General features: G+C 38.2%; 1 protein-coding gene across 2 annotated transcripts in view; it reads left to right on the forward strand.

Moving 5' to 3' along the window:
- The first annotated feature begins 424 nt into the window (after positions 1-424).
- The window catches only part of ttc39b.S (tetratricopeptide repeat domain 39B S homeolog), a 45,653-nt gene continuing 18,722 nt past the window's right edge, over positions 425-27,355 (forward strand). The window contains exons 1-2 of one of the 2 annotated variants that reach the window (XM_041580111.1): positions 425-614; positions 18,159-18,193. In XM_041580111.1, coding sequence (XP_041436045.1) covers positions 579-614; positions 18,159-18,193 — 71 coding nt within the window. In that variant the 5' untranslated portion in view covers positions 425-578. Of the gene's footprint in view, positions 615-2,029; positions 2,663-18,158; positions 18,194-27,355 lie in introns of those variants that run through there. The other variant, XM_041580110.1, reaches the window with a different exon arrangement.

Here is a 27,355-nt window from a genome sequence, read left to right on the forward strand (position 1 = left end):
AACATGGGCATGGTCAACAAAAAAATTTGCTGCGCGTGGCACGCCAACTTTTTTGTCCCTCTTTTTATTTCCAAAATGTTGGGAGGTATTCTGATTGAGATTTATAGCTCTAATATATTCTCCAGCTTGTGAATTCATGTTTTCTGCTTCACCAACTCATCCTATTCCTTGATCTCTAGTCACATGTGCTAAATCTTTGTTTTTTGGTCCCCTTTGAGGGTCTCTGTGGATAGTAGACCAACACAAGGTGCACCTTTCCATTTTACGCACAGGACAAATAAATACAACTTATATAAGACTGAACTTGAGCGTAGCAGAGAGAGACAGACAGCTAAAAACCCGAGCACAGCAGGGAGCAGCCCTAATTTGAATATTTAATGAGAAGGTGTGTCCCTGGGTGCGGGAGACAGCGCTCTCCTCATATATAATGGAGTGAGGAGGGAAGAGAAGTGGATGTACCGAGTGGTACAGTGACTGGGGCATCTTCTCCGCAAAACCAGGACTGAGCTTTGGTTGTGAGGTCCAGCCAGAAGAAAAGTATACGGTTGCGTTGCGCCTTAATAGGAAAGGGGAAAAGCATGGCGTTTGTAAGCGATGGAACCGACGCGAATGAGGTACATTTACAAATGTAACTGAGAAGCTTTTCTGCATGCCCAGGGCTGTCAGTGGGTTGGCGAGCGGAGTAAGAGGCGCTAGTAGCCGAATAGCGGGCATGGCGCTCTCTTAGCGGATAGAAGGTGCAATTTATGCGAGAGGAGGGAGATTTAGTTCCCAGTGCCTTGTAATTACTTATGAGGGGTTAAACTGAGGGGTTAAACTAAGGAACGCGATTAACGTGTGAGTGGCGACAGGGCAGCCATCAGGGGGGGACAGGGGGTAGAGTTGTATACAGGGCCGACATTAGAAATCACGGCCGTACAACAACATTTTTGGGGGACCTTAGGCTCCGCCCATCCCGGATCCTGCCCATTTCACACCACACTTAAAGGAAAAACACAGACATCAGTGCTAAAAACGTTAACACCCCCCCACACGTTATCAAAACTATTGATGGTCAGGGCCCCCTTATAAGTTAAAAAAAACTGGTGCCAGGGCCCCTCATAAAAGTTTTTTTAAAAAATTGGTGGTCAGGGCCCGTACAAGTTAAAAATAATTGGTGACCAGGGCCCCCCTATAAGTTAAAAAAAAACATTGGCGCCAGGGCCCCCCTTACAAGTGTAAAAAATAATTGGGGCCAGAGAGAATTTTTTTAAAAACAAAACATAGGTGGCAGGAGCCTATAAAGTATTGCTTCAAGCTACAAAAATAATTTTTATTTTGTTATATTATTAGCTTTGACAAAATCTCCCAGTAGTGAAGGGGTTACAGTTGGACATTAGCTGAACCCCCCCCCCTGATCTGTAGCTGAATTCTAGTGCCATGCAGTATAGGTATGAGACCTGTTATCCAGAATGCTCAGGACTTGGGGTTTTCCAGATAACGGATCTTTCCATAATTTGGATCTTCATGCCTTAAGTCTACTAGAAATTCATTTAAACATTAAATAAACCCAATAGGCTGGTTTTGCTTCCAATAAGGATTAATTATATCTTAGTTGGGATCAAGTACAAGCTACTGTTTTATTATTACAGAGAAAAAGGAAATCATTTTTAAAAATTTGGATTATTTGTATAAAATGGAGTCTATGGGAGACAGACATTCTGTAATTCGGAGCTTTCTGGATATCGGGTTTCCGGATGAGGGATGCTATACCTGTACAATAAAAACAGGAGGGGAAGCTGCAGGCAGTCTGTTTGTATCAGTAGAAGTTGCTGTCAGTGAGACTTTACAAGCGATCCCTGATCTGATCACAACTGAGGCCGATGAGCACGTATCGTACTATGCTTTGACCCATGATACTATATGTCTCCCAATGTGATTGGAATATGTGATTGTTTCTATGGATAATGAGTGCTCTGCCCCTGAGTCCAGATCTCCATTGGAATGTAGAAAAGATTTTAAAGAAAAAAAAAAGGAAAACAAGAAGTTTGAATTCCTGAATGATTTTTTTCTGCAGATAGGGGCTTAGAATAATGATTTCAGCTTTATTGAGGGCAGATTAGTCGCAGTGTCGCTGCTGTCTCTCAATACTGTACATGTCTCTTCAATGTGCCTATTGTTCCACACTGTGTGTGAACCCATTCACAATATACACTTTTTAACACCAGGCAAAGCCCTGTCTAAATATACACAGTAAGGCTGGAAAGACTTTCCTGACCTCTACAAAACGATGTAAATCATACATCCATAGCGACATCAGTGAAACAAAGCCCGAGATACTGACTCATGACAGCCCCGACTGCGGGCACAAGCACTGGCTGGGGGAGACATTGGGGAGGCCCTCCTACACACACTCTTTCGCACATACCCCTCACAGCTCCCGTACTGGAGCCACACGCGCTGCAGGCTGACACAATCAGGTGGCGAGGACGGAGCCGCACCCGTTGTGTCTGAATGTTTCTTTCCCCTCCCCTGCTTCTACACCATTCATAGAACCGGACAGGGATTGGATAGCTTGGAGGGGAAGCCAAGGAAGGGCGGGGAAATCGTCATGCAGGCAGTACAGCACCGCCCTTCATACCAGATTGTGCGGCTCTCGAACAGCAGCAGGGGCCCTGCCAGAGTAAGTACAGCCTCCGGGCCCCCCCAAAACCCAAAAAGCACCGGGCCCAGGACAAGTGTCCCCCCAGTCCCCCCCTGATGGCAGCCCTGGTTGTATAAGGGGGCCCCGGCCACGCCACACTTACTTAATTAGCCGGTCCCCACATCTTTCTGAGAGCTGCTGGCTTCGGGAAGGCATGAATGTTTAAGGGGCCCTGGCCACCAATTTTCTTATAATGTGTGGGAGGGGGGCCCTGGCCACCAATTTTTTTTCTCATGTGGGGTCCTAGTCACCAATAATTTTTAATGGGGGGGCCCTGGCCACAAATGTTTTTTTTATGGGGCCCTGACCACCAATATCTTTTTTATTTTTTATTCACATGTTGGAACCCTAGCCACCAATATTTTTTTGTTTTTTTACTGTGTGGTGGGGGGCGGACCTGTGGAGTTGGGAGGGAGGACCTGTAGGTGGGGCTTGCTGTGGGTGCAGCCCAGGGGGCCCAGGAAATTGTGTCGTATAGGGCCCTGTGATTTCTGATGGCGGTCCTGAGTGGCGATGCAGGGGCTGCTTTGTGCACATGCTTAGGGATATAGGAGTACTTACTGTAGGTAATATAGTAAGGCTGAAGTGAGCTCTATCAGGGGAAGCTGGACACAGCGGGAGAGGGTTACGAGCCTGATATCTCCTGCTTCAAATAACCTCCTGGAATGCGAGCAGCGCTCCTTCATTTTGAAATGAACTCTTCTGGTTCCTAAGCAATGCTTTTGCGCTGATGCTTCGTGATACTCAGTCAGGGCTGACACTCGCACACAGCCACGACTGATTCTCACATAGCATAAAGGCTGTCCAACCTGTGGATGTGCACATTCATCTACAACTCTCAATCTTATTGGCTAGTGGAAGGCGGGATTAAACAACAAGAGCTTCCTAGCAGCCTCTGAACTACAGCTCCTGTTGTAGCAGCAAAAATGTCACTGACAGGCAGCCTTTGACCCATGGCATGTATTGATGGCTGCCTGTCGGTGACAGAACCTTTTTGCTGCCTTGAGTCTTTGCAAGACATCCATTATTGCTTAGAAACATCCCTCTGTCTCTACCTGTGATTACACAATGTATACACACTGCTATTACTCACTTGTGTATTTCTAAATATTCCAGTTGAACATTACCATAACCCCTTGAGGATAATTCATGCTTGGATGGATAATTGTTACATGGAAACATATTTAACCCTGATACAGCTGCTGCTGCCTATTTATTGCACAGATATTCTCAGAGAGAACACGATAATAATGGTTGTCAGCTTCCCTTATGAGAAAGCCCTCATTGCATGAGTAGTCAGAACTGCTCTTTATTGTAGAACGTTTCAGTTGGTATATTTATTATACTTAAAACAACAAAGAGGCGGAACCCTCTTCCTCATGATTTTGACTATGCAAACACCTCATAGATGATATGCAATTCCTTTGTCTGTGACAGGACAGACTTGAGGATAAAGCATGGTCAGTCTTTGACCTGGAGTTGCTGTGTAACCAAGAATTTCCAGTGGCACCGGTGCTGCAAAGGTTGTGGTGTGCTGCAGTTCTGATGCAAGTGAAAAGTAGCTAATCACACTCAATGGATGTAAAGTTTGAGTGCCCCTGCCCAAGCAACCTCCTCTTCACAATTTCATGTGCTATCAGACGTTCTAACTTAATGCAAATAAAATGGAGATTTACACAACACCTTAAAAGTTGCTTCCCTTTCGATTTCAGCCATCTAGTGTGGCTGTATAAGTGACCAACTCAATGAGTTTTAACAGTATTACCAAAGTAATATGCAACCAGACTTCCAGCTGCATGTATGTATATGTGTGTGTGTATATATATATATATATATATATATATATATATATATATATATATATATATATATATATATATATCTAGATAGATAGATAGAGATAGAGATAGAGAGAGAGATATATATATATATATATATATAGTAGCCATGCAGGAGGCCTTCGATTTATTACTTACATCCCAGTTAAAAAAAAAAAAGTTGTGCCAGCTGAAATTCATAGAAAATGCAACACAATTTTTTCATTCATTCTTCATATTTAACACCAGCTGAACTTCCAAAAATACATCATTCACATTCACTAAATTGCTTCTCGGTTCTACAAGGCAGGATACAGAACTGACTGTTAAAATATAGATTGTAGATAGGGTTGCCACATGGCGGATATTTTATTGTAACACAATCTGTATAACATGCTGGCAGGAAGCTTACACCTTTTATTGTGACCATCTGTGCTTCAAAGTTTTAGGGGAGTTTAACTATGCCTTTGTCAGGTTTGGAATGCAGGTAGTAACCTTCTACAACTAAAATGATCAAATATATAGTATTCTATGTCTATGAAAGAATGTAAGAACATTATAGAACATTGGTTACTTGTTTAGGTGATGAAAGAAAACACAAGAAAATCTGATTGTGTATTCTTTAGTGTTAATTAAGTGTATATTGATTTTACTAGATTTACTAGATTTTACTAGATATGTCATCTTAACATCTTGATGAATGCAGATATTGTAATAAAACACATCCACTAGTTAATACTTTCTCCTATTTGGGTACAGGAGTATAATAGTGTAAGTTGATTATACATGGGCTAATATATAGAGAGTATCTGGTTGAAAACCAGCCTGATATCTGTTGGTCATATTGGAAAATCCTGTTGGTGAAAGATTGAATCAGACTGTGTTGGTCCTGGTCTGATTGACAAACATAGACACACATTACAGTCTGGGGACCAGCACAGGGGTGGGGGCTCATTTTGGCAGAAATCTTACCCCACCAAACAAGCCAGTCTTTATGTGTACAGCCAGCTTTAATGGGCTTTGTAGCAACAGTTTTTCTAGACACCCCTGCAATTCCAGGCAATTACTCTTGAAATACATGAGAAGCAATTCGTACATATTGTTTTATGATTGTGCTGCTATAAAACTTTTGGGTGACAAAATACCTGCAATTGTGCCATTTCCTATGAGGGGAAAAAGCTTGACTTTTGCTAAGTAAATGACAATACTCCTGGAGCAATATAAGGTGGAAAGCAACTAGAAAGCAGCTATTTCACAGATAAGTTATCAGATTCTGTGTCTCAAGGTGGCCATACACATCTCTCACCTTCAAGGTTGGCGATATTGGGCTTATCCGATCGCCAACTATCGGACCATAATAAAAGCAATACGGGCAGACGGATCGCAGGACCGCATCAACGAACAGATACGGTCCGCGATCCAACAAGATTTTTACCCCTGCCCTATCAAGATCTGCCCGACTCTCGAGCTGCCGACTCGGCAGCTTTTATCAGCTCGTGTATGGCCACCTGCTGATAGGGGTAATTCCAGTGGTAAAAGAAACTTAATGAAAGTGTGCAAGTGTAATTCTAGCAACTGTCCAATATCTATTAATTAACATTTCATTGGTTTTATGGTTATTTGTAAATGTAGCTGTAAATGTATTTGCCCTGGTGTTCTTTTATTTCCTGGTGACTTTGCTTGTCATTCTTGGTTTATAGGAGAATTCATTACAGTCTTGTGTTTTGCATGCCTTTATAGTATAAATGGTAAAATATTTCTCATTGGCATTCTATACAGCACCAAAAATAGCTTTGTAATTTCTGGATTATAGTGACCTATAATAACCTAAGATTGTTGTATCACACCTGAATAGAGCATGATGTGAATGCAGGCTCACCAGTTGTATTAAACATTTCCCGTTTACAGCAGGTTGAACATTAACAAGTCATGGGTTTGTGCTATCTGAGCCATCTCAGTGTTGTGGTGTTATTTCACTGTAAACCCAAATTACAGAAGATAAAACTATATAAATGTAAAATCCACCCATCTCTGAATATAGGTAACAGCAGTAGCTTGATAAATCGTGTACATTGTACAAGCTGCAGATAAAACTGTACTTTCTAGGAAATGTTTCAGCTAAAGACAAGAGTTGTCTGTTGAATATTATTGGAAGCACTGCAACCCATTTTATGATGGACATTATGAAAGTTATGATAGGGCGCTTCTCTTGTAGCCACCAAGACTCATTTACTGTATAAACACTAGATTGTGTGATCAAGAATAATATTTTGTAACTAAAAAGCCAAAACAAGTGATTGTAAACATTATTGACACTGAGGGACTGCAAATTTTGGCAGTATAAGGTCCTTTCTGCAATATATTAACTGGGAAAGGCTTTTCACAGGGCTAAATAGAAGAATGTCTTTAAATGCTGCAACGATTCGCCAGCGTTTTCACTTTGCCGATTTACTAACGGGCGCAGGTGTAACTTCGCTAGTGAAAGAGACAGACGCTAGCGCTCCTTCGCACAGGCGAATTTTCGCTCTGACGAATGGATGTTACTCCGCAAATTCACTAAGATGCGGATTTTACTGAACGTTGCCTCTTTAGCCAGACTTGCCTTCGCCACCACAGACCAGGCAGAATGCAATGGAGTACATAGATCTTCCTCATTCTTCTGTTACTTACATTACATTTTTTAGTGGAAAAAGTTTCTAAGTCCAAAAAACTGTGCCATGTTTTCCTTATTTCAGAGTGATCGCCTGCAAAAGTCCTTAAAATATTTTTTGGTCACCGGGTTCCCCCATACATTTTCTAACATATGGAACATAAACTATACAGTGGGCTCATGTGTAGGGCAATATAACAACTCTATTGTCTTTATTAAGGTTCCCTGGACTTGTGTAATGTAATAGATTTGCTGCAACATATACGTCCATTCAACTTTAAATTTCCCACCGTATGCAAATTAGCCTGAGCGGAGACCTCTAACGAAGTTGCACTAGGATTTGCTCGCATTGCCGAAGTGACGCTCTAGAAAATATTCTCAGCGCTCAGCGCCCTGGACGCAACTACGCATTTTAGTGAATTAGTGTTGTCTGAGCGAATTTTCCCTGGCGAAGTGTAGCGATGTATACAAAGCGGTCGCTGGCGAATTTTCGCCCTTTAGTGAATCTGCCCCTATGCCCATTGAAAGCAAGGAAAGACATCACAAAACAGAAGCTTTATGGACTGATAGAAGTGTTGGAGTTGGTAAGAGAAGCTAAAATTCTCCTGCATCAACCATGTACTATAACCAGTCATTTAAGTTGCTGAAGTTTTATTTTATTTGTTTGTAAACGCTTTCATTTCAATAAATCATAAAAATAATAAATACATTTAAAGTCAAGGTTCAGTATCCTTCTTTGAGAAAGCGACACGTCCCACAGTGATGCATTCTACCTGCTGCTTGCATTTATTTTTTTTCAAAGCTATGTACTATTGTGTGTTATATGTTGTTAAGCACTTTGTCATCTAATAGAATCGTGCATACAGTTATGGCCAAAAGTATTGGTACTTTATTTTCCCTTTATATAATGCACCAATTGTTGAAAAATAAGTGCTAATTTTTGTTTTGTTTGATGTGGACACAACAGAAAAAAGCTGGAACAGAATGACTACCCATTATTTTATTCCACACAGAAATGGACATGGGAAAATTAGTGGCCTCTTTTATAAGTTGTAAGGCATTTTTCGGCAGATAATTAGTGTTTAAATTGTACACCAATTCATCAGTGATGAATTGAACCTTTAATTATAAGAAGCACACATACACCTATATTTTGCGCCTGAGCACAGTGAATGTAATAAAACATCTTACTGAAAAAGTTTTTATGTTTGCTCCGAAAAATTACGACACCTTCAAGCATTTTTTAAAAGTGGGCAATGCGCAATTAAAATTCGCAATGCAATAACAGTTTAAGGAAGAGTTCTACATTGCAAAATGAGAAATTGAATTTTATTTGTGCAAATTGCTTTGCTGACTTTTATTACAATCCCCCAAAAGAGAGTAAAATGTTTGCACGGGTGTGTAATGTGGAATGTTTTAGCTAAGGTGAAAGCTAATCGGGTGCAGGAGTGATCAGCGCATTGTAGTAAAATGTGTCTAGGTTGATTATTGTCTATGGGTTCTTTGTAACCATGTGTTGCCAACCTAGCATTTCTGCTCCTGAACTTTGTGTTGTTAGGTTTCAACACTTCCAGCTGGGTCAGGTTCTGAGGTTGGTGTAACTGGTCAATAAAGGTGCTGTGCCTATTTCCTCATTGAGCTGTAGAAGGCTTAATACCATCATTTCCTAGTGCTTGTACTAGTAAAGGGTGGGTGAAATATACTTATAAACACTACTTGGTCAGAGTTCCAGATATAAGAAAGTATTATGGTCAAGGATAATTAGGAAATAGGGGTACAGCCTAAATATCACTCTAATTGACCTTCTTGTAGCATCTAGCAGAGCAAATTTTCTTACAATTTAAACACAACTGACCCTTGTCTTGGACCCCCAAACATTACTCAGTCCCTCCTAAGGAAGCTCCAATATTTGGGAACCAGTGCTCTAACTGAACTCTTTCTCCACCCACTTTCCTATTTATTTATTGTACATTTTGTCCACTATTCGTTTATACAGTTCAAATCAAATCTAGATCAGAGAACAGAGATAATTAGGAAATAGGGGTACAGCCTAAATATCACTCTAATTGACCTTCTTGTAGCATCTAGCAGAGCAAATTTTCTTACAATTTAAACCCAACTGACCCTTGTCTTGGACCCCCAAACATTACTCAGTCCCTCCTAAGGAAGCCCCAATATTTGGGAACCAGTGCTCTAACTGAACTCTTTCTCCACCCACTTTCCTATTTATTTATTGTACATTTTGTCCACTATTCGTTTATACAGTTCAAATCTAGATCAGAGAACTGAGATTAATATATTTATTGCAAGATTTTTAGCTAACCTTTCATATAATGAAGTTTGGGAACCCTTCTTGCGTGATGTAAAATAAAAAGATCTGTATCGGTCTAAAAGAAAGCTTTCGTTGCAGTATGTTTGATGTTTGCGTGTTCAGCTTGCTTGTCCAAACAATACAATCATTTTAATATTCAAGCAGCACCTTTTGCTTTGCTGTAAATTTTCCATCAGCTGTCAAACAGTAAATCAAGTTAGTAATGTATTCCACAAATAGAAAGGATGAACGTACAGTATAGCAATTTTCCTTGTTCATAGTTCTAATACACTGCCTCACTTTACATTTTTCCAAGTCAAAACTCCTTTCATTAAATAAAGGATTTTGTTTTCCTTTGGGAGATGGGGCTTTCTGAGAAATAGATACTTGGCACACAAGCTTCAGTGTAAGGTGTCATGACCACTCTATAGGTCTGCTAGAAACTTACAATAACTTGTAATTCCACAAGTTGTAGCCTGTTTCATTTATATGTAAATACTACAAAGAGTTGTATGAAGCAGCAGCCTTATTTGAAGTGACATAAGCACCAGGGTCGTTTTGCAGTTAGAAGATCAATTTCATTTTGTCTAGGAATTGACTTCATACTTCATACATTGACTTCAAAGATAAATAGTGAGGCTCTACATGAAACCCATGAACAAATCTGTTTTGTATATTATTTCTGAGAAATATCTTCTAACTCGTAAATATTTGGTGGTGTCTGAAAGTTGTTCTTGACACTTGAACATCATTACTAGTTGCCTGCTGTAATCAATGTTTTTGTCTAGTCTAAAGCTACTTGGCTAGAACAACAAAGAGTCAGAAATAAGGTTACAACAAAGTGTTTATCAGCATTCAAACACACACTTGCTATCCACAGTAAAACCTGAGCTCAAGTTCTCTCTACCTCTGGGGCAGCTTGAGGAATGTATCTACAGTGACAAATTGCATGCTGCTTTATTAATTTATTGTGTGCAATTCTTGAGCCATTATTAGCCAAAGTTTCAGAACAAGGCAGAAGCAGCAGTTCCTAAGTGAACTAATTTGTCCTGAAAACATGCACATGTAAACCCATCGCTGGTTTCTGATTATAAAAAAAAATGTGCATGGTTGGCGGTAAAGTATCCAGGTGCAAATCTAATAAAGTAACAAAACATGAATTTTTCACACCTTTGTTTCCAATACATTAAAGAACCCTGAGGCAGTTATGCTTATATCAGATAAACACTTTTGACAACTTTCTTGAAATATGAGACTTAGCTGTTAGCCCTGTTCTGTCTTTTTTTATTAAGGGTAGAGGTGAACTACCATTAATATAAAGTAACATTGATATATAATATGCAGGATGTTTAAAGGAAAAGGAAAGCTTACATTTGAAATTTCGTTGTACAGAAATATTCGCCATCAATAATTACCTGTGTGTAAGTTGAAAATTGTGCAGCATGGTTTTAAACATATTTACATGTTTGCTTATGCCACAGAGGAAAATGTATAAAAGTAATGCCTTTGCCTTTATATGACTTTAGGTTTATATGTCAGTGTTGTTATCTGTATTATTTAACATACAGTAGGTGGCGGTTAGTATCTCAAAACAGACATTGGTCTTTTGGGGTTTGTTTAAGGCATCCATTATGCATCTGTAAGTAATATTGATACAGATTGCTAGCTAATTATATAAGTATACAGTTATGAAACTTGTTATGCAGAATGCTTGGGGCCTGGGGTTTTCTGGATAACAGATCTTTCTGTAATTTGAATCTTCATACCTTAAGTTCATTAGAAAATTGTGTAAACTGTAAATAAACCCAATAGGCTGGTTTTGCTTACAATAAGAGTTAATTATTACTGTTTTTTATTATTGAGAAATAAAAAATTTGATTATTTTGGTAAAATGGGGGTCAGCCTTTCTGTAATTTTGAGCTTTCTGGATAACGATTTCAGCATAACAGATCCCATACCTCTAGTGGCTATTAATATTTGTGACACAGGAGAAGTAACATTTTGAATTTTGTAACTCCTCAGTACAAAAAGGTCTGGGTGAACTCTTACCTGAAAACATAAAGGCAAATAACTCAATAAAGAATGCATATAATAATCTTATTTAGAACTTATATTGCATGTGTATAATCTATTGGTATATGTTTTCCTCTCATGTTAGCAGTAATCATCATTTAGTCCATATGCCATGTACTGTATGTAAACAACCCAAAATTAATAACAGTTTAAGTCTTGATTGGAGGAGGAACCATAAGCAAAATATGGTACAAGATTTTACGCACCACTTCGTTCTGACATGTCAGAACCTCTTTGCATATTGGGTTGTTCACCTTCAAACAACTAGTTGTATTCTGATAGATCACCAGAAACAACATCTTTTTCCAATTACTTTCTATTTTCTATGTGTCACTGTTTTTCTTATATTGAAGTGTAAACTGTCTTTTTTCACCTTCTAAAGCATCTCTGGGAGGGGGGTCGCCGACCTTGTAAACTATTCTAAATTGATACAATTAGGTGATACATTTCTTATCTTGAGCAGAATTTCTGGGTTTCAATACAGGCAGGTGTTAGAATTGATATAATAGTTTCTAATACTGCAGAGATGTTGCTGAGAAATGTATCAACTAATTGTATCCACTAAATGTTGCAAAATTGTAACAGATTATGGCGGCGATGCGTTTTCAATAGTCGCCCAAAGCAGCCTCAGTGAGGCAACTTCGGGTGACTATTGAAAACGCATTGCCGCGTGTGCATTAGCGCAGGCGATTTTGCGCTGTAGCCTATGGCGAAAAAACGCTGAGGCAGTTCGGGGAGATAGTCGCGCAAAAGACGTGGCGATAACTTGCCAGGCGACAAAATCTCCCCGAATCTCCTCGTCTGGCCTTACCCTTAGAGTCTACACTTGAATCGCTGAGCTGCCAGATTCAAACACCAGAGACAGGAACATTCAACTTTAAACTTCGATTTTGGAAAAACAGTAAAAAATAAATAATGGAAAGTAACTGAAAAAAGTCTTTATTTCTGGGGAACAATCTGAGAACAACTGAACTGAAAAAAGTGTTTGGAAGGTGAGCAACCACTTTAAAGTCAGAATTTATAGAAAAGCGCTTTATTGTAGCAAAAAAGTAACTACAGCATTTTTAAAAAGTTTTATTAATAGTTTTAAATATTATTTCCATTTATTGAAGCATATTTTCTACTAATACTACTTTGTCTCAGACTAACCCTGCTCACAACTTTAGTGTTGTATACATTTATAAAAAACATAGGGATCTACTTAGGGGCAGATTTACTAAGGGTCGAATATCGAGGGTTAATTAACCCTCGATATTCGACTAGGAACTAAAATCATTCGACTTCGAATATCGAAGTCGAACGATTTAGCGCTAATCCTACGATCGAACGATCGAAGGATTAATCGAACGATTCGAAGGATTTTAATCCAACGATCGAAGGAATATCCTTCGATCAAAAAAACTCAGGCAAGCCTATGGGGACCTTCCCCATAGGCTAACATTGAGTTCGGTAGCTTTTAGCTGCCGAACTAGGGGGTCGAAGTTTTTCTTAAAGAGACAGTACTTCGACTATCGAATGGTCGAATAGTCGAACGATTTTTAGTTCGAATCGTTCGATTCGTAGTCTAAGTCGTAGTCGAAGGTCAAAGTAGCCCATTCGATGGTCGAAGTAGCCCAAAAAACACTTCGAAATTCGAAGTTTTTTTAATTCGAATCCTTCACTCGAGCTTTGTAAATGTGCCCCTTAATGTTAGCATTCCACTAAACATATTATGGTGGATTCAGTATTCGTTCCAGTCAAACTATTTGATACATCCCTCTCCTGTGATAAGTGAAAGCAGGTTAAAAGCAAAAAAATTTTTAAACAAGCTTCAGTGTAAGGTGTCATGACCACTCTATAGGTCTGCTAGAAACTTACAATAACTTGTAATTCCACAAGTTGTAGCCTGTTTCATTTATATAAATACTACAAAGAGTTGTATGAAGCAGCAGCCTTATTTGAAGTGACATAAGCACCAGGGTCGTTTTGCAGTTAGAAGATCAATTTCATTTTGTCTAGGAATTGACTTCATACTTCATACATTGACTTCAAAGATAAATAGTGAGGCTCTACATGAAACCCATGAACAAATCTGTTTTGTATATTATTTCTGAGAAATATCTTCTAACTCGTAAATATTTGGTGGTGTCTGAAAGTTGTTCTTGAAACTTGAACTTCATTACTAGTTGTCTGCTGTAATCAATGTTTTTGTGTCTAGTCTAAAGCTACTTGGCTAGAACAACAAAGAGTCAGAAATAAGGTTACAACAAAGTGTTTATCAGCATTCAAACACACACTTGCTATCCACAGTAAAACCTGAGCTCAAGTTCTCTCTACCTCTGGGGCAGATTGAGGAATGTATCTACAGTGACAAATTGCATGCTGCCTTATTCATTTATTGTGTGCAATTCTTGAGCCATTATAAGCCAAAGTTTCAGAACAAGGCAGAAGCAGCAGTTCCTAAGTGAACTAATTTGTCCTGAAAACATGCACATGTAAACCCATCGCTGGTTTCTGATTATAAAAAAAATGTGCATGGTTGGCGGTAAAGTATCCAGGTGCAAATCTAATAAAGTAACAAAACATGAATTTTTCACACCTTTGTTTCCAATACATTAAAGAACCCTGAGGCAGTTATACTTATATCAGATAAACACTTTTGACAACATTCTTGAAATATGAGACTTAGCTGTTAGCCTTGTTCTGTCTTTTTTTATTAAGGGTAGAGGTGAACTACCATTAATATAAAGTAACATTGATATATAATATGCAGGATGTTTAAAGGAAAAGGAAAGCTTACATTTGAAATTTCATTGTACAGAAATATTCGCCATCAATAATTACCTGTGTGTAAGTTGAAAATTGTGCAGCATGGTTTTAAACATATTTACATGTTTGCTTATGCCACAGAGGAAAATGTATAAAAGTTAGTAGTGAAGCTAAAAATTTTGACCCTAACCTGTCTTATCCCAATGCATGCAATTATTTATATACCCACACCTGACACTCCCATCTCTGATCACCAGAGGAGGCAGGTGGCACAAGTATGTAAATTGAAGGTGCCAGTCAGGGTTGAGCTCGGAAAGTTTGCTTGAGAGGGCAGCATGGTAGGGTGAGTCCTGGGCCAAAAAAGTTGCCAGGAATTTGTAGGTTTCTGGCCAGCCTAAACACCACTAACAAGTAGCAGCTACTTGTAGGTTTCATTGTTCCCTTGAGGTAGGGACACACTAACAAAAACTCAAAAACTACAAAATGTGTTGTACTACAGTATGAAAGTATGAGCATTAACCAGAGTGGTTTGTCCCAACTTTATATCACAGATAACCCTTACGACCAATGCCTTTATATGATTTTAGGTTTATATGTCAATGTTGTTATCTGTATTATTTAACATAGGTGGCTGTTAGTACCTCAAAACAGACATTGGTCTTTTGGGTTTTGTTTCAGGCATCCATTATGCATCTGTAAGTAACATTGATACCGATTGCTAGCTAGTTATATAAGTATACAGTTATGAAACTTGTTATGTAGAATGCTTGGGGCCTGGGGTTTTCTGGATAACAGATCTTTCTGTAATTTGAATCTTCATACCTTAAGTTCATTAGAAAATTGTGTAAACCATAAATAAACCCAATAGGCTGGTTTTGCTTACAATAAGAATTAATTATATCTTGTTAAGTACAAGGTACTGTTTTTTATTACAGAGAAATAAAAAATTGGATTATTTTGGTAAAATGGGGGTCAGCCTTTCTGTAATTTTGAGCTTTCTGGATAACGATTTCAGCATAACAGATCCAATACCTCTAGTGGCTATTAATATTTGTGACACAGGAGAAGTAACATTTTGAGATTTGGAACTCCTCAGTACAAAAAGGTCTGGGTGAACTCTTACCTGAAAACATAAAGGCAAATAACTCAATGAAGAATGCATATAATAATCTTAATTAGAGTTTATAGTGCATGTGTATAATCTATTGGTATATTTTTTCCTCTCATGTTGGCAGTAATCATCATTTAGTCCATATGCCATGTAAGTAAATAACCCAAAATTAATAACATTTTAAGTCTTGAGTGGAAGAGGAACCATAAGCAAAATATGGTACAAAATTTGACGCACCACTTCGTTCTGACATGTCAGAACCTCTTTGCATATTGGGTTGTTCACCTTCAAACAACTAGTTGTATTCCAATAGATCACCAGAAATAACATATTTTTCCAGTTACTTTCTATTTTCTATGTGTCACTGTTTTTCTTATATTGAAGTGTAAACTGTCTTTTTTCACCTTCGAAAGCATCTCTGGGAGGGGGGTCGCTGACCTTGTAAACTATTCTAAATTGATACATTTAGTTGATACATTTCTTATCTTGAGCAGAATTTCTGGGTTTCAAACAAGTGTTAGAATTGATATAATAGTTTCTAATACTGCAGAGATGTTGCTGAGAAATGTATCAACTGATTGTATCCACTAAATGTTGCAAAATTGTAACAGATTTAGAGTCTAAACTTGAATCGCTGAGCTGCCAGATTCAAATACCAGAGACAGGAACATTCAACTCAGGGCCGGAACTAGGGGTAGGCAGAAGAGGCACCTGCTTAGGGCGCAACGAAAGGGGGGCGCTGGGCAGGTACCTGACTTTTTGACATGTTCGCTGCTCCTCCCACTCCTCCAGCCCTCCTCCCCGCCTCCCTCCCCTCAAGCGCTTTACCCCATCTCCCCAGTCACTTTCCCCGCCTCTCTCCACCCCCTCGGTTGCTTTGCTCTGCCTCCAGCGCTGTAACACTCTCCCCTCCGGCGTTGCGTGCATGTGTGCGCACAATGTTTTCATGAGCGCGCAAGCCCGCACGAGCGATCGCGGAGGGGAGCACGGAGGAGAGCGTGGAGGGGAGCGCAGTGGCCACCCGGGACGCCTAGGGCACCTGGTTGGCTTGGCCCGCCACTGATTCAACTTTAAACTTAGATTTTGGAAAAACAGTAAAAAAGAAATAATGGAAAGTAATTGAAAACAATCTTTTTTTCTGCGGAACAATCTGAAAACAACTGAACTGAAAAAAGTGTTTGGAAGGTGAGTTACCACTTTAAAGTCAGAATCTATAGAAAAGCGCATTATTGTAGCAAAAAAGTAACTACAGCATTTTTAAATAGTTTTATTAATAGTTTTAAATATTATTTCCATTTATTGAAGCATATTTTCTACTAATACTACTTTGTCTCAGACTTACCCTGCTCACAACTTTAGTGTTGTATACATTTATAAAAAGCATAGGGATCTACTTAATTTTAGCATTCCACTAAACATATTATGGTGGATTCAGTATTCGTTCCAGTCAAACTATTTGATGCATCCCTCTCCTGTGATAAGTGAAAGCAGGTTAAAAGCAAAAAAGTTTCTAATCCTGTGGATCCGTTGCATGGCTCTGAGCATAATGTGTGAAAACTCTGCACTACACTGATTACTCCAAATAATGGTAAAACTAGTCTGTAGCATGGATCTGCCCTTTCTGTTAAAATGGTGAGCTTTAGCCTAAGGATATTCTTCTTACGATTCCTTCTGTTTTGCATATGTAAGACTGTTTCGCAGATGAGGTATTTCTTGCTGTTTACGCCTGACTTGTTACAGGCCTGGCAGCTCAACGGGTAGTGACAGGCGAATTTGTCCTGTTTCACCATGAATTTCGCGAATTTCCAGCGAAATTTGCAAAACGGATGAATAAGTCATGAAACGATGATGGGTGCTGGCGTCAAAGTTGCCCTTTAAAGGTGCCCTTTAAAGTCAATGGACGTCCGTTAATTGTTGCTAGCGTAAAAAAAAAAAAAATTGACGCCGGTGAATTTTCGCGCCAAATTCACAAATTTATTCGCTGCCAGCGAAGCACGACAATTTGCCACGGATTCGCACCTGGCGAATAAATTCGCCCATCACCAGTTATGGGTCTTTTTCTTGGGTGAGCTATGACTGTAGGATTCCACATTGGATTCCACATTGATACAGCCTTTACAGACCCTTAACTGAAGGACAGTGATTCTTACAAACAGTAAACTGTTTGAATAGATATATCATTTCTGATAACAGGGGCACAAATAAGGTTGCAGCCACTAGCAGGTAGGTATTATTATGCACTGAAGCTGCTAAAAATTTGAATCCGAAAATACTCCAGCTAAAACCAAAATCATATCAAAGTCAATGGCAGATGGTCCCATTAACAATTGGAACATGTTTTTTTACCTTCAGGATTCTTGATAGTTTTGGGCTGTTTGCAATTATTCTCTGATAAATTAAAAATTTTGGAGCGACAATTCAAAAAAGTCACACAATTTGAATTGACGCTCGATTCTGTTGTACTGATTTTTTTTTTTTAGATGTTTTATTTGTAAATTAAGGGGATTTGGGTTTGGGAGTTTGGTTAAATTTTGTTTTTTAAAAGTAAAAAATAACCCCCTTGGTGTCTTCTTGCTGCTGTTTTCTGACTTCTCTAATTGCTCTAAACCTCTCTCATTCCTAAACGCAGTTTATAACAGTGAAGCCTAACAGTATATCATAATCATAGTCCTTTAAGTTAGCATGATTCACACATGTCTTTGATTATTTTGTCATGAAATTGCCTGTGAAAATGAATTGTAAAACTTTACTTTTTTTCTCTACAGGAAGGCTTTGAAGATGCCTATGAAAAAATCCCTGCGTGAGTAATGTTAAAGAATTATTATATCTGTATCTCTGCAGATAGCCTTGATTTTATTTGTATATGTCTCAAACTAAGATTACAGAAAACACCTGAGCAATGTATTAGCCTGAGTTTAACTCAAGGGTTTGTAGCCACTGAAAGTTGCACAAGAACAAATGATTCTTAAATGTAATTATATTTATTTATTTAACACATTAAGTATATATTATTAGAATACACAAACGCCATGAATATCTTGTAAATGATATCCTTATAAACTGTGAGTTCTGATGTCATCGGTTACAAACGGTGAGTAGTGATGTCATTTCTGTCACATGACTATTTGAATCTTGTGTATTATATAGTGAATAAAGTACCCTCTGCTGCAAAATATGAGGATATTATAAGTTACTTCGGAGTTTCATGACCTTTATAAAAACACTCGGCCTTCGTACTTTTATATGGTCATGAAACTCCTTGGTTACTTATAATATCCTTATAATACACAAAAGCCATGAATATCTTGTAAATTATATCCTTATAAACGGTGAGTTCTGATGTCATCAGTTATAAACGTTGAGTTCTGATGTCATTTCTGTCACATGACTCACTGAAGCGTGTGTAATATAATAAATAAAGTACCCCCTGTTGCAAAATATGAGGATATTAGAAGTTACCTTCGGCCTTATGTTTGTATATGGTCATGAAATTCCTTGGTAACTTATAATATCCTTATATTTTACAAGAGGGGGTACTTTATTCACTATATATTTTACAAGAGGGTGGTACTTTATTCACTATATAAACATGCATTGATAGTTTTTAGCTCTCTGATTGGTTACCAGTCAGAAACCAATCATGGCCCTGAAGAGGGTCACGTGGGACAAAACTACAGTAATTGGTTTCTTTTGAAGCCAACCTGCATGCTAGAGATCAATTGCAAGCTAACAGAGCAATTATATCCCATGTGCCCCCACTTCAAGTTGCTGGCTGACTAAGAGGTTAGAGAGCTGCAAAGGAGGAAGTTGGGTTCTGGCTTTTATGTTAGATATCCTTATAAACAATGTCATCAGTTATAAACCGTGAGTAGTGATTTCATTTTTGCCACATGACTCACTAAAACTTGTGTATTATAATAAATAAAGTACCCCATGTTGCAAAATATGAGGATATTAGAATTTACTGCGGAATTCCATGACCTGTATAAAAACACTCGGGCCTTCGGGCTCATGTTTTTATATGGTCACGAAACTCCTCGGTATCCCTTATAAGGTATATCCTTATAATACACAAAAGCCATGAATATCTTGTAAATTATATCCTTATAAACGGTGAGTTCTGATGTCATCAGTTATAAACGGTGAGTTCTGATGTCATTTCTGTCACATGACTCACCGAAATTTGTGTATTATAATAAATAAAGTACCCCCAGTTGCAAAATATGAGGATATTAGAAGTTACCTTGGAGTTCCATGACCTGTATAAAAACACTCGGCCTTCGGCCTCGTGTTTTTATATGGTCATGAAACTCCTCGGTAACTTATAATATCCTTATATTTTACAAAAGGGGGTACTTTATTCACTATATAATTTACAAATGGGGTACTTTATTCACTCTATATATATATATATATATTCTAATAAGTTTGTAATAGATTCTGCCTGCTGATTAGGAAAATGTTGTAAGAAGAACACAGCTTTAGGGCAAAGGCACATGAGATCTGTTACTCATAGAAATCTGCGCTATAGCAGGTGACCAATGCCTTGCCAATCACTACATGTAAAACACATTATATGTGGCAATTCAATTAATCACAGGAAAATGTAGAAGACATAATTTTTTCACAATAAGGCTGGATTGCCACCTTTAGGGCAGTACTCCATGGACGTTTCCGGCGCGATCCGACGTGCTGCGCAAAAACACAGGCGTCATCACTTCTTATGATGAAAAGCAATTTTTTGGGCATCTTTTTTTTTTTTTTTTGCTATGCACATTAAGGGGGTTATTTACAAACCCCAAATGCAAAAATCATGAAAAATTCACAATTTTTTTTATAAAATACTGCACCAGGATTCTGAGTTGCCAGAATGCAACACCAGAGACGGGAACATTCAAATTTAAACTTCAGTTTTTTAAAGCGGTCAAAAATAAATATAATAAGATTGAAAGCAATTTATACATAGTATTTATTTCTGATGTATCTGAAAACAGCTGAACTGAAAAGGAAATAACTCCTCCTAACAGGTTGAAAATCCCTCTGTGGAGCATAATTCATCTGATCTGTCTGAGCATGATAGAGCCTGTTATTTTATATAGGAATAAGCTGGCATATGGCTGATTTAATGCAAAATAGGGGTGGTGTTGCAAAGATGTGTCGGATAGAAATAATTCATAATCTGCAACAGGGTTGGATTGGGGGTTTACTGCCCCAGGGACCCCCTCAGGCCCCCCCTGCCGCTCCGGCACACCGCATTTCTAAGTAGTCGCGCGGTGCAAGGTATGTGCACATGCATGCTGCGCCGGGTTTGTTCTTTTTTACTTGCCACATTAAGAAACGGATCTGGGCCGGCAGGGCCCACTGGGTTTTTTCCAGGTGTCCCGCCAGCCCAGTCCTACGCTGATCTGAAATATATTTTTTGTAAGACTTTTTCAGATTAAAGGTGCATGTTTGGTGTTTTGAGGCTGAAGTAGAAAAAATACCACTTTACATCAGCTAAGCAGCGCATTCTGAAGGAGACCACACATGGGCAAAGATAATACAGATTCACAAAAATAAGATCAAAAATTTGCATTTTGCAATGTAATATTCTCTTCATCTTCAGTCTTTTATAGATATTTCTAATTGTGCATTGCACACTTTTAGTGCCTTATTTATCAAAGTCCGAATTTATCTAAGTATTTTAACCTAAAAAGTCAGACTAAACTAGTATCCACAATTGGGCCTTATTTATTATAAAAAATCGGATCGCGGACAAACACGAAAACATCTAGTCAAAATCAGATTTTTTTTCCCCTTGAATCACTCGATTTTTTTTTAGTTTTTTTCAAGAAAAAGCCCAAATGTTTCAGATTTTTGCCCGAAAAGTCTGAAATAGTTGTATTTTTGGGCTGATTCCATTCACAGACCATAGAAACGTCCAAATAGAATAGGGACTTCTCCCATTGACTTATATACAACCTCGGCTGGTCAGACTTTTTCCATCCTCAGGGTATAATAAATCTCAAAAAATTTGAGGTTTTTTGGATTTTATAAAAATAATTTTTGGCATTCAGATTTTAATAAATAACCCCCTTAAAGATGTGCTTGAAGGTGGCTTTATTATTTGGAGCAATTATAACTTTTTCAGCTTTATTACACACTTCAAACTACTGCACTTTTCCTTCCACTGTCAGAGTGGTTGCTAAACTGTTTTCTGGTTTGCAAAAACTACTGTATATTAAATTTGTGCAAAGGCATACATTTTCACTTTGCAGATGTTTTTACAGTTACTAACTTTCATTACATTTCCCCATACATTTTCTATTTCCCTTCGAGGAGCTGCATAAATCATCTGCCAAAATTAGCAATATCTATAAATCATCTTAATGAAAAAAAAAAGATACAATTGCAAATGTGCTGAGGATAGCACTTTTCATTTCTAGCCAAAAGGGAAGGAAAGCCTCTAAACAATGTAAACATTCTTGTACTTTCACACAGCATACATGTCTTCTAAGCCATTGAGTTTTTGTCAGTTCATTATGCAGTGCCCTGTAGGTATAGTGAAGTGTTGGAAAAGCTGCTTCAGACCGCTGGCACCAGCACGCTATACCTTTCAGTGATTTGAAACGGACTTGATACATTTTTAACATTTTTGATAACTTTTCCACTAACTGACATTATTGTACACAAGTGACCATAATGTAAAGTTATGCTGCTTTTTAATTGTCTGCCATAGAGCTGCGTATTTATGGACTTCATCATGGCTATGATTTAGGAAACCTATTAGTGTGTATGCTCAAGATATTTTAACGTTGGCTTATGCTGTATTTTCCATTCATATTATGAATAAGTATGTGTGTTAACTCTCGTACAACTGTTCATTGCTGTTACCTTCAGCAGATTATGAGGGAGATGTTCTATTTTGTTGGTTGCAATGCCTTCAAGTGGTAGAATGCAGTAAGTACAGTAGGGCGACCAAATGCAAGAATGGAATGGAACTTGGACACAGCAAGAAACAAACAAAAAAATAAGCTGCCAAAGCAGTAGGCGTCGGTAAAATATAATAAACTTTTGCAGTGAACTCAATTTATTTTCCTTAAGACCTTTACTATGTCACTTAATTTCCTGGTTTAAAATTTAATAGAATTTTAAATTTTCAGGTTTAAAACTCAGAAATGCCTCCTAAGCACTGCTGAGCTAAAGCCCATCAAGCCGTATAAGACTGTGTAATTCACAGAAATCACTTAGGGGCCCATTCACTAAGTTCGAGTGAAGGAATAAAGGAAAAATAGTTGAATTTCGAATGTTTTTCTTGGCTACTTCGACCATCGAATTGGCTACTTCGACCTTCGACTACGACCTTCGAATCAAACGATTCGAACTAAAAATCGTTCGACTATTCGACTATTCGATAGTCGAAGTACTGGCTCTTTAAAAATTTCTTCGACCCCCTAGTTCGCCACCTAAAACCTACCGAGGCCAATGTTAGCCTATGGGGAAGGTCCCCATAGGCTTGCTAACAATTTTATGATCAAAGTATAATCCTTCGATCGATGGACTGTCTTGTGCTGATAGGTCTGCTTTTGTAACTAATTGTTACTTGGAGAACCTCCTGGCATATTTTACTTTTAAGCACAGTAGCCTATGTGAGTTGTAGTACAACTACCTCATTACATAATATCTTCCACATAGCAAAGGCCCAGCCTGTTGTGTTAGAGTCCAATGTAATCTATGCGCTATTGCTATAGCTGGACATTAAACTTTTATACTCCAAATAGGCCAAAATAGCATTACAGTAGTTTTTCTGAAGCAAACATACAGCTTTTACCAGTGTATGCTAACAGTATATTATATGTTAATTACTTCCATTTTTTGCTGTTACTGTTCCTAATGTATTTTCCATGTTTATTGAAAGAAGTTAAATACACAACATACATGGCATTTTATCACTGCCAAAGCTCAAATAAACCACATCTTTAGGTAATTCTAAACCAAAATAAAAAGTTAAACTACATAAACCAAGAACAATCGGAAAACCTAAAATAACATATATATAAATTGAACCTGGAATACAGCAATAAGTTAAAAACATAATTGCTTCTACCATATTCTCCTTCAAAGAAGCTCTTAAATCTGATTTGATTATCAGTACTTGTAGTTAAAGTTATTAGGAGTTGGAACATTTTTGGTGACTTCAGCTCCTGATACCCAAAATTGCTTCTCACTATGACTTTGACTCTAGTTGTATGATATTGGGTGTGACTATTTGTTTTTAAAATAAAGTGTGGCATGTTGTAATACTCCAAGCTCCATGAGGTCACCTATTATTCAGATAACGGATGGGAGCTGTCTTTTTTAATAGTATTATTTTTAAGTTTTATTTGTATTGATCATGGTTTTTATATCATTCACATCAGCCCCAGAGGTCACTATTGCATTTCCATGTACATAATGGTCAATTTTCTCAGGAGACAATTGACCTGCCTATATGGTTTTGAAATACGAGTGGATACCTAAAGGAAACCCACGCAGACACAGAAGGAATATACATGCTCTTGGCTGGAATCGAAATTAGGACCACAGTACTAACCAGTCTAATGTCATTACTGAAATAAGAAATGAACTGGAGGACCATATGTTGCCCATTATTAAGACTGCGTAAACTTTGGGGGTTATTTATTAAAGTCCGAATGAAAAAGAAAGAAACCCCCTGAGGCTGCTAAAAGTCAGAATCCGAAAATACTCCATCCCCAACCTATCCAGGTCCTGTAGAACTCAATGGCAAATGTCCATGTCAATTTTGAACATGTCATAATCTGTTCTCATGCATTATCACTAAAAATTTGCGTTTCGGGCATAAAACCCAAAAAATGTGGGTCTTTTTAAAGCAAAAAGTCTCTTTTTCAGGTACAATCAATCATGGATGGGAGTTTGGATGGGCTTTTTTTATTGAGATAATGAGAAAAATGTGGCTTTTAGTAAATGACCCCATTTGTGTCCAATTGCTGGCGAATTAGCCTGGCAGCAAAATGTATTGCAGTTAAGATCATGGACATTAATGTGCAGTGATACGTGTACATCTGTCAGTATTATGTTTTGCTAGAATGTGGACAAGCAATACCAAGTTTTCCTTTAACCCTTTAGGCTGAACATTGGCAAATTTTGCTCATTTGTCGCCTCTTTGTTTTTTTGGTTACTTAAAATAAGATTCCAGGTCAAGGTTAGGGAAGCATAGAAAAATTACATGTTAACCAGCAGGAGAAGATACATGAATAGAGAGAATACATTTATGTAATCACTAGGTAAAAAAATCATTTTATATAGCCAAACTAGAGTCCTCATTATATAGGTAGGCAAGCTAGGGAGTACTAGAAGTCGAAAGTACCCCTATACTTACTGCCTGCCTAGGACAGAACTACTTTGCACCTGACATCACTGATGCTGGGGTAAGGCACAGAGTGTTGAGCACAGTGTATCTTGAATTCCACAAAGGATGCAGCAATTTCAGAATTTCAGTAGATGAACTGACGAGAACAATATTTTTATAGTTAGTTTGCAGCAAACTCATTTAACCTGCTAAGCAGCACTCCTGCATGTAGAGCAGCATTATGGCAATATCATCTTTGTTAGGACAGAACTTTTATCTAGCAGCTGTGAACCACTGAAGGAGAGTATATTTTTCTTATTTATGGAGATGTACATTTTCTTGAACATTAAACAACCATTTAGCATCTGATGATGGCAATGATAATATAATCTTTTCACCTTTATCTAAAGCATTATAGTGCTTTTCAATAAGGCTGCGGATTTTTTTTATATATAAATTTGTTCCCCACTCACTGTAATTTTTAGACCTGTAAATATAATTTAACACAACACATTTGGCAGATAGTGTTAGATTATATGAGCAGTGACAAAATGTAAATTAATAGAACAGGATGACACCATCACAACACAGGATATGCTTCCAATATCTATTTATCAGGACAATTGTGCCCATTATTATACAGTATAATATAGGGCTGTTAGAAGTGGCCAAATAGTTCAGTGACCATGTATTGGAATAAGCTGCTTTCTAACAACTTGCTTTTATAACTGATGGGCAAATCCAATGTGCCTTTTAATGTTCTCATATCATTAATCACAGTTTGTTAAGGTATATTCTACAGGCTGCGCCAAAAAAACATTGATTGGGCAGAATTATCTATTTTTGGTAAAACAATGATCCCATGCTCAAGGCCTAAGAAACATTGGAGTGGCTCAAGAATAAAAAGATTAAAAGACAATGAAAGGAAAATGTACTAAATCTGGCCAATTTATTAGGCATCTTTTGACTTGTTTCTAAGGACACATACGATGCGTGTAAAGGGGAAATTAGCACACAACTGATTTGCTTTAACACTACAGGCAGAAGCACTAATACCAGCATCTGTCTTTGTTAGTCCTTTCCTTGTATTGCAAAAAAATCTATTAGTATACACATTAGGTAAGCCATTTGAAAGGATCAATATGCAATTTGCATATACAATATTTCCATTCAGTAACGTAACTAGAGGGGGGCAGGCCCTGGTGTGGCAGGGCCCCCCTCTGTACGCTATTTTCGGCCGGAATCCATTGAGCTGCCGGGGGCCCTGACCCCCGGTAGTTACGCCACTGTTTCCATTTCTGTTTTCACTGCAAAAGTAAAATAGTAAATTTATAGATCCTCTGGAAGCACAAGAAGCAACAGCTGCGGCATAGTCACCATAGCCCTGCCCGTAATCTTCATTGACTCTTTAGTGTTACCTAAAATAACCCTTTACCTGTTTCCACTTTCATTCTGTATTTCCTCTCTTAATTTTATGTGACACATTATAAATAAAACCTATTAAGGGGCAGATTCACTAAGGGTCGAATTTCGAAGTAAAAAATACTTCGAAATTCGACCCTCGAATTGAAATCCTTCGACTTCGAATATCGAAGTCGAAGGATTTAGCGCTAAACGTTCGTTCGATCGATCGAAGGATTTTTCGTTCGATCGAACGATTAAATCCTTCGAATCGAACGATTCGAAGGATTTTAATCCAACGATCGAAGGAAAATCCTTCGATCAAAAAAAGTTTAGCAAGCCTATGGGGACCTTCCCCATAGGCTAACATTGACTTCGGTAGGTTTTATCTGCCGAAGTAGGGGGTCGAAGTTTTTTTTAAAGGGAAAGTACTTCGACTATCGAATGGTCGAATAGTCGAACGATTTTTCGTTCGAATCGAAGTCGAAGGTTGTAGTCGAAGGTCGAAGTAGCCCATTCGATGGTCGAAGTACCCAAAAAATACTTCGAAATTCGAAGTATTTTTCATTCGAATCCTTCACTCGAGCTTAGTGAATCGGCCCCTAAGAGTTGATTTTTTTTGAAAAATCAATATGGATTGATCAGCGTATAACAATCTGTCCTTTGTAATCCCAATTTACAGATTAGGTTTATTCATTCTGAATCAATGTAATAGTGGTCTGTCCTCCTGGAGAATGGTAATTCAATAAATGTAAATCAATATGGATATTAATTTAACAGTAAAAAATATATTTAGGCCTGTCTGGAATAGGGATGTAGCGAACCGCCGAGTATGTGTTCGCGAACGCCGTTCGCGAACACCGGCAAAAAATGCGAACAGTTCGCGAACTGTTCGCGAACTTCGAACATCCGAAAATTGTTCGATTCGAACAATCGTAGGATTTTTAATCGTTCGATCGAACGATTTTCGTTCGAATCGAACGAAAATCGTTCGATTTTAGCGATCGAATGGTCGAACGATTTTGACGCGAACGCCTATTGGCGAACGTCGCGCGACGTTCGCGAACTTGCGGCGGACGCGAACAGCCGATGTTCGCGCGAACAAGTTCGCCGCAGAACAGTTCGCTACATCCCTAGTCTGGAATAATGAATCCTGAAGTCCTGGAGAATATTAGATATCTTATTATGATGAACTGCTCAATGATTTCTTAG

This window comes from Xenopus laevis, chromosome 1S (assembly GCF_017654675.1).
Source record: "Xenopus laevis strain J_2021 chromosome 1S, Xenopus_laevis_v10.1, whole genome shotgun sequence".
In the NCBI taxonomy this organism is placed as follows: Eukaryota; Metazoa; Chordata; class Amphibia; order Anura; family Pipidae; genus Xenopus; species Xenopus laevis.